Here is a 12,261-nt window from a genome sequence, read left to right as displayed (position 1 = left end):
TCCCTTTCACTTTCACTTTCTGTCCCTCGCCTATATTTCCTATGTTTCCTGATTATACAAAAGAATCTTCTTTCTCATTGTTGTCACTTTTTTTGTTATTTTCGACAGCTTTTCTTCTTTTTTCGAGCAGGGGGTGCACTCCATCAAAATATTTTCACCAAACCCTTTTGACTCACTAAACCAAAAGATGAGGACTTTAAAGAAAGAGTACATTTCAGGTCAAATCAATTTAGGACATTACTAAATCAGGTACATATTATGTCACATTTATCCCATTATCTTTTAAGGACTCAACGATATCCAGTACACATTTAGCTTCATGAATGCTATATCAAGCGGAAGGGCATCCTATGGCAAGCGCCGGTCACGGTCCATCCGAGCGTGTTGCAATACCGCTGACGGGAAGCACCTAAAAAAACCACGTGTTCGACAACTTTCTCTCTCTTTCTCTATCTAACAAAAGTCCATGTATGGTATGATATAAATCATACATCCTGATCCAGCATTGCTTCATACACGTTTATGATAGCGCCGGGGTAACAACACTGATTGAAACTTTCATATACGGACTTAGCGAATATTTCCTTACTTTGTTCACCGTCATTTGAGTCAAGCTGTATACTCTGTTGCTTGTTCAGTTGCAGTTTCAAAAAGAAGTCATTAGACGATCCTCTTCATATTTTATAGCAATCTCATCAAATTGATGTTATATATCGTTGATTAATTGGATGCGGATAGGTGAAGAAATTTGACGCGAACTCAATACTGACACCTTTTTTTTTTATCAAAGATCTGTTCCATAGCAGATCTTTCACATTTCTGAATGACTTATTTTTCATCATCCTAAATCTTCGGAATCCTCAGGACGACAGAGGAACCTATTAACAGCATTGACGAGGCACTTTTTTTGTAAGAGGTCCGGATACTTTGAATAAATCAGGCTTTCATAAGAAGGTAAGCATTCATTGTATATAATGACGAAGATTTTTTTCCGTATGGCTGAAGTAGAATACAAATGTGCAAGTGAAAGGGATTACACAGTGTTAGGCACCTTTGCTGTGAAATCAAATTCTGATTCAGAAGTCTAAATTACAATATGTTTTGAGGAAGACTGCGGTCATTTCTGCCTCAATTAGATTCAACATCGTTCAAATTGCAATTGTTTTTGTTCTTTACAAACTCATTGTTCAAATTATATCAACAAGAGGCCCATCCTAAGCCGGTTCCACATTTTGTGAATATAGGGACTTTTAGATTTGCACGTCGACATAGTGGACTGCTATGTGTGACGTCCTTTTAAAGTGCCTAAAAGGACGTCACACGTAGCAGGCCACTATGTCTACGTGCAAATCTAAAAGTCCCTAATGACTCTTGTTCGGCATCACAGCAGATTCTGGCAATAAGATTTCATATGTTTTAATTCATAACTTTTTAATATTCTGAGAAATCTAAAACCTCCATACCTTATTTGTATTTTCGTGCTGTCAAATCCGGGTGTCCGTCATAGACGTTGTACTGTCGACGAAGTGATGGGAATAGCAGCTCTGGAACATAATAATGACAATGCCTATTGCACATGTCAATTTATATTGCGTCATTTTATATTCGATAATAAAGCTAAGAAGTCAATCAATGTGTGTAACAGTAATTTAATATAGTGTCTGCATTGTTACATTTCTTCTTATATTTTATACAATGTTAATAGCTTTGTGCGTCCTTATAGACCGCATCAGTCATTGAAGCGCTTATAAATGTGTCAGCAAAAGACCACTCGTATGCAAACATGCATAAATTATTCCAAGCATCGGCCCTTCTTGTGTCTTTTCTTGTCTTATTATTTAAGGGCAAACAAGTTTTCAATTTGTGGTCGATTTATAAAAACTCTGGATCCGGACATTCTTATGCCAGCCTATTTTTTTTGTAATAAATATAACAGCTACTAAATAATTTCAAACCCGAAATTGGTCACTTTGACAGGTGTAGTCACATTTATATAACAGATTCAATCTGTAAATATATCTATTCAAATTAATTCACTTTTATCATTGTTTTTGTTTTCTGATCATATCTAAATCGATATTTTGGGGAGTGAGTATACCTTTATTGTCGTTTATCAGGTTTTTCTCAAACTTCACATTAATTTGTTTCTCTCACTTTCTGCTTTTATACAATTGAACTTTATATCACATTCGCCGTAATAGAAACTTCTGATAGTTAGGATATACAATTGTAATCTTTGTGCTCATACTTCAAGATAATATTTGACACAATTATTATATTCATTTTTTGTGATGAATAAGATAATCGAGAAAACATAATTATAGACTAAAATATTTCTTTTCAAAGACGACGGTTGAAGAAAGCTAAATAAAAAGTTTCAGCCGCGGATTAATATTGCCTTTTATACATACACGTGGAGAACGATGTATAACACTGTATTAATGGAGGCACGAATTGCTAAAAACGAATGAATGTGACAACAAATTTTTTAAAATGTGATTGTCTAGACGATCCATGAAAGATATAATTGCTGACGTGATCTTTTATTTTTTCAGTAATAATTTGATTAAATAATAAATCAAACATTTTTAGATTAATAATTATCTTCTACTGTATGAAAAGACCTTTAGAATATTGTAGGTCAACTTTGTGTTAAATGGGAAGGACAAATGTTTAGCCAAAATGGGAAACAAAGGCTTGCAAAGCAAAGAGATTGTATCGGTATAAAAGGTGAATTGCGTTCATGTATGATCTTATCTGAATGTGACACTTTTCCTTTCTTTTGTGAGAGAAAATAGAGTAATTTGATGCACTTTAAACTCTCTTTCCTATCGTCTGTTTGGAGCCAGATGGGTATTACCTCATACACTTGAAAACGGAGTTAATGGCCTTCTGGCTTCAAACATACGCTATCATACCTATAAGCCTTATTTAGCCTTTATCTGCTGGCTGACAGAGATATCACACCCCCCCCCCCTCCTCCTCTTCCTCCACCCCCTCTCTTCTTCTTCTTCTTCTTCTTCTTCTTCTTCTTCTTCTTCTTTCTTCTTCTTCTTCTCTTCTTCTTCTTCTTCTTCTTCTTCTTCTTCTTCTTCTTCTTCTTCTTCTTCTTCTTCTTCTTCTTCTTCTTCTTCTTCTTCTTCTTCTTCTTCTTCTTCTTCTTCTACTCCTTCTTCTTCTTCTTCAATCTTCTTATTCGTTATGTGGTACGCGCAACAAATGAAATGGAAATTATATGCTTGGTAATAATAATGCTTAATTATCTATTTTACCTGAAAAAGGAGCAAGATACAATATCTGATAATGATATATCAATATGACTTTTCTCTCTCTCTCCCTCTCTCTCTCTTATCTTCTACTGTATGAACAGACCTTTCTCGTTCTCTCTCTCTCTCTCTCTCTCTCTCTCCCTCTCTCCCCTCAGGAAAGTTTAATATTTTAATTGATTGTGTGATCAATACCTTGGAAGCTATAACCCAGTTTGAAGAAAACAGCGGGTGACATGTAAAAGATCACTTGGCTGTCTTATATCCGTCCGCCGGATCGCGGATATCCACTCAGATATCCGCTATATCTGCCATATGACTCTCATGTGTTTGAACTATGACGACATAACTTTTCATTCAATGTTTAATAGTTAGAATCTTATCAGCTCTGAAATACCTTTTTGCGATTCTAAATTCGGGGATCGACAGATCGGGGAATCCCTTGAATATCACATGATGAAAAGCGGGGCCGAATAAGAGAAAGGGAATGTAAAGGGATCCGGTAACTTTGTCTCAGATTCTGAAAGAAAATCCTGGATTTAGCTCATGCTGCAATGATAATTATAAACCTTTAGGTCAGTCAGGAACCCCATGACTTTTAAAAGCCGATCGCCTGTTTGATTATCAAGATACTTATGATTGGAAATCGAAACCAAAATTAGTTTGCCTAACGGTTTTCCTAACACTACAGTCTATCAAACCGGTCACTCAAAGATTTTTACTTTTTTGAGTCACTTCTTGATAAATTTTTTTTTAGGGCTTCAATATTACACCATATCAAAGACACTGATAACACGTAGGGCCGTGCATCTCAGATTTAACATTGTTAAACGATGTCTTTAAGAGAAACAAAGTAAAATTAAATCTATTTATAATGCAACATGTCATCCCTCTTAATTAGTATACTTATATTATTTTTAACAAATTAAATGACCCACTTCATCGTTAGTATTGCATAGGATGACCGTCTATTTCTTCTTGAATTGATATAGAAAAAGTAAAGAATAATAAGTTTTATTGTTATTAAAGTGAAAATACATCCCTTTTAAAACGGGCGCTAGTACAATTCAGAAATAAGTAGGTGGTGGATACGATGACCATGATACATTTTAGGAAATTAATAAAGGCACTTAAGCAAGCACAACAAAAGGAAAATTTGACAACTAAAATGTTTTTTGGTTTGGGATGGTGGCGTGCGCCCAGAATATTGTGTGTGTCAAATACACGAACCTTCATACGGGTTATGTTTAATTCAGTCGGTATTTATCACCTTATATGATAACCAGACTTCTATCATGACATTGCAATGATAATATGTGACTTCTGTTAGGAAACAGGTTGAGAACGATAACGATGTTTTGTGCAGTTCTTAAATAATTTAAGCTGGTAAGAATGCCTGAATGACCGAGTATAGAACTAAAGATAGTTTTACTTGCTTTAGTTTATACTAAGTCTTAAAGGTACTATGTCCCTTTTGCAGCCAACCTCGAATGCTGTATAACTTTGCAGAAATATGAATATGTCATGTATGTCCTATATGTGAAATTTAAACGTTAGCAGTGTCCTCATATTCAAATTATGCAAGGAAACCCGTTTACTTGCTAGACTTCACTGTCAGACACTATTGAGTGACTGACTGGCTTTTTTTTCTTCTTTGGTAATAACATACATGAAAAGAGTTGTAAAGGGTACATGGGCATTTGTCTACATCAATAACCCACTTCTTGGGATGGCCAAGATTAAACTGATTGAATCTTTGCGCGGCATAAAACGTATGACCATTCAGTACAATTGTCTGAAAATTAAGACTATTACTTTTGGGCTCTATAGCCCTAAAGTCGATTTGACAACTAATAGTCGTTATTTTCCCACTTGAAGACATTTTCAAGCCCCACCTTTTTTAGGGAATTCTAAATTAGTATTATCTTTCAAATGCAGTTGGAATTTAACTTTTTCATTTTTTTGGCCTGCAAATGGGACATAGTACCTTTAAGAGGCATTTTCAACTCGTGTTCTGATTTCTTCCCCCCCCCCCCCCATCCTCTCTCTCTCTCTCTCTCTCTCTCTCTCTTCCTCCTCTCTCTCTCTCTCTCTCTCTCTCTCCCTCTCTGTCACGTTCTCTTTCTCTCTCTCTCTCTCCCTCCCCCTTTTTTTGTTTGCATGTTCGAGTTTCGATCCCTCTACAAACATTGCTTTCATTTTATAGGCTGTAATTATTTTTCACAGGCCATTGTAAGTCCTAATCATATTTCAATGGTTTATTTATTGTTATTTTCTCTTTATTATATCAGATTCTTTGGAACAAGCTTCACGGTTTATCACCAAAAATGAATACTTCGTGCGTATCACTCGTCTTGGTCATTCTTTCGGCGATTTCGTCGGTGAACTACGGTAATTTTCTTTTATTTCTGCATTTAACTTAATCTTCAATTAAAATAGTAGATCCTATAATGAGCTCTAAAATAGTGCAAGGTTCGGAAACATCAACCGGAAACGCTACTGGAATACAAGTATCTACTCTTGATATCGATTTTATTAAACCCTTTCACTTCCTTCTTATCATTTCCTGTTAATTATTTTCAGGGGTTGATTGCTCGATTGAAGGATTTTATTGAGTACTATCCATTCTCGCAGTCCAAAGACTGAATTGCAATGGTTACAATAGTTTACAATGTATGTACATGATAAAAGCAATTATACAATGATTATTAAAACAGCATACTTTGTGCATGCGTTTACACAGAATGACTAAAATTACAATTTTTCAAAAATGAATGACTCGGGATGCTCTTTTCTCCTTAAGGAACCTATTATAATATGCTATCCATAATACATTCTGAGCAGTGCCCCAGGGAGAGGCATTTAGGAGAAAGAAACACAAATTAATGATATTTTGTCCACGCAAAATGGGACAGTTATCCTCAAATACTTCACAGTCCACTGACCAAAATCTCATTTTGATATTCGCATGCAATTAATGATCTCATATTACATTCATATCAGTCTTACTACTGGTCCGGTTTATTTAAAAAATTAGCGATTCTGTTTATCATATTTGTCTGATTTCATACAAATAAACTAAGTACCATTCTTCCTTCGATCTTTTGACAGGTTTCCCCCACAGTACGCTGCCATCAAGTACTGTAGCTGACGTCATAGAAGTGTCGACCAATCAAGATGCATCTGTGGGTCTTGTGCGTACTTCAGCCACTCCTAGCGAAGAAAGACACACAATGAACACCACGCCCCTTCCTAATCCCTCCACATCAGACCACGGTGATGATGACGATGACGATGCTACATCAGTCTCAGGGCTTCTCGATAGCGACGTTAACGACCACGCCCCTACACACGATGTGAACGGTGCCGATGAAGTTGGAAGAGCTGTTGCGGATCTTTCTCAGGGCGCCGTTAATCAAGGTGATACCCACAACAACGATAATACATCTACTGCTCAGAATGGTAAGACCTTGTTTACATGTATGTGACTCAGTTTAACCCTATAGTACGTAATTGATTCCAAGTAATTAGAAGCAAGGTCTATCTATATACATTCACACAACTATCGCTTTTTAGAAGAAAAAAATATTCCAACTTTATGGGCAAGTACACGTGTACCTCTTCCTTTTCTCATCTCTGTCATCCCCCCTCTCTCTCTCTCTCTCTCTCTTTCTCTCTCTCTCTCTCTCTCTTTTATAGTTCTCTCCCTCTCCATGTGTCTCTCTACATCTCTCTAACGCACAAACGCACACACGCACACCCACACACACACTCACAATTTCTCTCTTTTCTTTCGGCTCATCTTTTCTTAACTTTTAATTTCTTCATCCTCTACCATGTTCCTACTCCTAGGCTTTCCATGGTGGTCACTTATGCTCATTCTCTTGGCTACGGTTGTCATCATCATCGCCATCGCCTTCCCGTTCGTTCTCTACAACCGCCGGCTCAACAAACGACAAGCCGTCATCAAGAACAATAAACGAGCGTCGGAACTCATCGTGGATTCATGGGTAGCGGCCTCGCAATCTTCCATCCCTCCCGTGTCACCATCGACATCGTCTGACAGCGGTCACGAGGACGATGTCGAAACGACTTGCAAACAGGGCAAAACGACACCGCAGTCGGATTGGGGCACGTTCACTATGGAAGATGGTAACAGCCATGACATCATCCTCGGGGCAGAGGGAGGGTGCTGAAATGTACATGTAATTTGACAGAAAATTTATCTCAATTATAAAGCATTGTTGTAATTTCACAAACCACTTTAAAACGTTTCCGGAAGTAGGCTTATACAATGTTTAATATGATATCAAGTAGAAGATGGTGGCTTGACGGCTGTGTGGGCTGACTTCCCGTAAATGGAATTCTGTTTTTTGTTGTAGACAGCTAGGTACGGTAGATCCTACATCCTGGCTGTCCCCTAGGAAATTGAGATCACAGGGGCTATATGATCCTTATTAAAGTCACAATGATTCGCCATTTGTAATATTTTCTATGTATAAAATTATTATTCTCCACTTTATCATCGAATGACTAGGGCTGGTAGTTTACTCCTTTTGTAAATATATCGCTCAGTTCCAATACTCAAAATAGTGCAATATCAAAGTTTACAATAGGAGTATATGATTGACAATACTGTAAAACATTACAATCAATCATAATATATAAGCCACAAAAAGCATGACGATGCTTGAACAAATATGTATTGATTACGCCTATTAAATAATGTCTTCATATATTAACTAAATTAGTTATAAAACAAAAAGGGTTTAGTATTTCGAGGGAGAGATTATATTTTGTGTACGAATTGTATGATATAATTGATCATAATAGAGGTACTATAATGACTCATTTTAAAAGTACAGAAAATGTCTGAAAGCGGTTTAAAAACTATGAGATGGTAATGGATAATTTTATTCTCATCGCTACTATTTTGATAATCGCGCCAACCTGGTAACTTTATAAGGATGTAGGTTATAGAATGTTTTACACTCTTTCCTGAGCGTAGGATGCGGGATTTCCTATGAATGTTTTTAATAGAGATCAGATGTAATCAGTTGTTTAATGTGTATGAATTAGTCTGTCAAACAGACACCAACTCAATGTATTCTATTCTATTTCATTTTATCAATTTATTCCACGCTAAACTTCATCATGTCGAGATATCATTACACAAGATTAACCAATCGTGTTGGTCAAAGCCCTATTTTAAGAGTTATTGCATACATGTGCATATTAAACTAAAGGTTTTATATAGTGTGATGCATTAAAGCACTTAACATTTTCACAAGATCATGATGATCATTAAATTGTTGTGAATTGTTTATTTATTTGGTTCAGAATGTAAGTAAATAATCCTGACATTTTACGGTGGACAATCTTAGCTTATTTTCAACAAGAATGATAAGAATTCTCATCGTTAAATGCCGGGTACGAATGGTTAACATATAATGGGCAAAACGCTGTTGAGAGTTATCGAAAACATAATACCGCTTATGATGCTAATGTTGAGTTGGTAAAAGTCTGCTACTAGTAATTGGAAGCTAACAATGTTCAAAGGATTAAGCTATGTTCTGTGGAATTTGATATCGAACTTACGGTTGTTTATTAGAAACCTACATGTATAATTTAAACAAGTGTAATGGCAAAATAATTAATGTCCTATATTACGTGGAAATTTAATATGATTATGAGTATGTTATGAAATGTATATTGTATTCGCAAAATAATGTATTATATTGTTGATGATCATGTAAATATAGTGCTGTTTTACAGTATAGATCAAATCGAAAGTGTGAAAATACTTTTATAAAATCACTGTTACATGTTGTATCAGTAATTATGCTTGTCAAACTCTGCAATTTGAGTAAAATTTTACAAAATACGAGGTCGATCCAATTTTTCAGGGATTCACCAATACACAAGTTTTGCAGTCGTAATCAGACACCAACAATGTTTGTACCTTCAAATCATAATTATGTATACATCGTTATCCGAGTCTATAATTTATGTTGATATTGAAGTTGCTCATATTTTCGTGATTGTATGATAGTGAAATCTGATTTTAAAATATATGACCATTCTCTTGAATAATATATATAATTTGCCTCAAATACCCATAGTGATCCATAAAAAGGCAATTATAGCCAAATACGTAGGGTTTCTTTTGCAATTGATGATTGTTTGTAAACAACATTAAGAAGTGGTTGATATATCTTTTATCATGACTGCAACTAGTGAAGTAAGCAACTATCACCCTCTATCGCTTATAATTGAGCCTAATATTTGCCCCTATACACTGGCGGCTCAGAGTTGTCATGATAAGTATATTATCGAATAACAATTTTCCTATTATACACCCTTTAATTTCAAAATTATAAAATCTAGAAAATCGTGTACGAATATATACATACTGCATAGGCTATATCTTGCCTGATAAATCCTTGGAGTCGAAATTCCTATTTGATACTTGAATGGTGTATCGGATCGTTAAGTGACATCCCGCTGATCCTAGACAGTATTGGTCCTGCTCATGCATCTTACTATATGTTAGGGTTAGGGTAAGGGTTAGGTTAAAGGGTAAGGATATAGTTATCCTGATCCCTATCCCTAACAGCGAATGATAAATCGGTCAAATATTTTTTTAATTTTCTTTAAATGAAACTAATAATATGCAAGTCTGTGCAATTTGACAATAAAAAGGAGCAACAAATTACTGATGAAACATTTCGTTTCAATGAAGTGATTTCAAATGAACGTAGTCTGTCAATGGTGTAGAAAAAATGAGATAAAAAACGTTGAAAAGCGCCACTATAATCATAATATTATGATATATGACAAAGATATAATGAAATACCTTACAATGCAATCTATTTATCTTAATATTTATAGAATTCTATTTATTTGTCCTTTGCCTACCCTCTTATCACTATCATTTGGAAGGAATGAAGAATACATGTTGTATGCTGTCAGAAAAAAATTATGAGAAAACATGCTTTGTAAATGTATAAAATTGAAATTGAAATCTGTATGGTTTTATCGTCAGTGACAAAAAATAAAATTATCTTTGACTAAAACGTAATGAATATTGTCAGTAATATTGTAGCATTACACGATTGGAATTGCCGTTTTCAAAAACTGATAGAATTCCTCTATAAACTTGTAATTTTTTCTTCTTCTCCTTAGTGCACTCTCTTCCCTTCCTCCTCTCTTCCCCCCACCCCTCCCTCTCTCTCTCTCTTTCCCTCTCTTCTATTTTCCCCTTTCTGTTAAACTTCTGTTTCTTTTACTTTTTTTCTTCTCTATAAATAACTTCTCTTCCTTTTTTTTTCTCTCTCTCTCTCTCTCTCTCTCTCTCTCTCTCCTTTTCTCTCTCTCTCTCTCTCTCTCTATGTATAGTTCCTCTATCTATATCTCTTTCTATCTATTTGTATATCTATCTCCTAAGAGAGCCCCACCCCCTTCCCTACTATTACTAAGAGCTACATTCAAGCATTCGATACTAATGAGGCCCTAAACAAGTCTCAGAAATATGAACAATACAGACTCAATCTTCAAACAAACTTTTATTTAAAAATTCACTTTAAATTGATCATCATGCATATAATTCATTTACGCTGAACAAATCTTATGCAGTCATTTGTCAATAATCTTGATAAAATCTGAGCCAAAATAAAGGAACCCGTTCGATTTTTACAACGTTCGATTTTTACAACGTTCGATTTTTACAACGTTAGCTTGTCATGAATATGAAAGAAAAACAACAGTCAACACATATCGATGAACATCATTATACTCTATTCACAGACAGAAACCGGGTTATCGATTTTGCATCAGAAAATCCCCCAGACTTCATTGTCTTTCACTACCAATTAACAAAACACTAATTAGAACGTCTTTCAAAAGAACTCAGTAGGTACATGAAGAATATTAAGGGGAGAGTGATTTTAATGTGTGTTAAGTCGGGTTTCATGGAATTATCGACACATTCAAAATCATTGCAAACGACAGAAGAAAAAAGAAACCCATGTGATTACATAGCAATTCTTAATGAATTCAGTTTTCTCCACAAAGTTGCAATGCATTTCCAAATCACTGTTTATATTGATGCGATCACAAAGACTTTCGAGGAATCAGAGTACGGTAGTTACAGAGTACTCGTGTTCATTACCTGTTCAAATGTGCAAACATTACACTGACTTATAACATAATCCAAACAGTATTCTATGGAATATAAAATCAAAAAGTATTGAAATTGCCCTTTAGCTGATTTATCAAAAGTCTACAATGATGTTTATCGTTTTTTTGTTGCTTTTTCTGCTTTCATTGTTTGGAGTTTAAAATGATTGCATTCAGGCTGTGCAGGGAAACCGAGATTAAATCATGCAGAATCATGAAATACGATCTCCCAATAGCCTTTACACACAAAAGTGGTAATCAGAATACAGACCATAGAGACTTAATTATAATAACAATTTATGCGGTAGGATTCATTCTTTTGAACTACACATTTCTAACAAACACTTCACACACATTTTTCCAAGCATATTTTCCATTTAGATACATTTTTTTTAAAGCACGTATACAGCGAAAGCCACATGCAGTCATGCAACAGCAGCTCATAAAACAATGAAGCCAACTTACAGTCCAACATGAAATCCGAAGGATCTATCAGCATACAGCCAGTGTAGAGTTTGGGTAGATCTAAGCCAAAAACACACATTTTCTTAGTTCTATGAGTTCACTTCATCATTAAAAAACAATCTCCAAATTTGGTTTTAATCTTTATGGGAAATTGAGCAAATACGGGATTTAAATAATCATGTCTTTTGTCATGATTTCAAATATCCTTATTTTCAATTGGTGTATACACTTGTTTGTTTTGTTTGATTGATTTTATTTCTGCGTTCAAAAAGATACAAATTCAAATTCAAAGTACACAAATTTGAATAATAACAAATACAATGAATAAAATGTTTACATAAGTAATTAAATA

General features: G+C 35.0%; 1 protein-coding gene across 1 annotated transcript; it reads left to right on the top strand.

Moving 5' to 3' along the window:
• The first annotated feature begins 513 nt into the window (after nt 1-513).
• LOC100888513 lies at nt 514-10,246 on the top strand. Its single transcript, XM_003729133.3, has 4 exons — nt 514-954; nt 5,558-5,657; nt 6,378-6,728; nt 7,119-10,246. Exons 2-4 carry the CDS (start codon nt 5,594-5,596, stop codon nt 7,460-7,462), a joined length of 759 nt encoding a protein of 252 aa, XP_003729181.1. The 5' UTR covers nt 514-954; nt 5,558-5,593; the 3' UTR covers nt 7,463-10,246.
• The last annotated feature ends 2,015 nt before the right edge of the window (nt 10,247-12,261 follow it).

This window comes from Strongylocentrotus purpuratus, unplaced genomic scaffold, assembly GCF_000002235.5.
Source record: "Strongylocentrotus purpuratus isolate Spur 01 unplaced genomic scaffold, Spur_5.0 spur5_scaffold_13, whole genome shotgun sequence".
Taxonomy (NCBI): Eukaryota; Metazoa; Echinodermata; class Echinoidea; order Camarodonta; family Strongylocentrotidae; genus Strongylocentrotus; species Strongylocentrotus purpuratus.
This window is presented reverse-complemented; position numbering and strand designations above follow the sequence as displayed.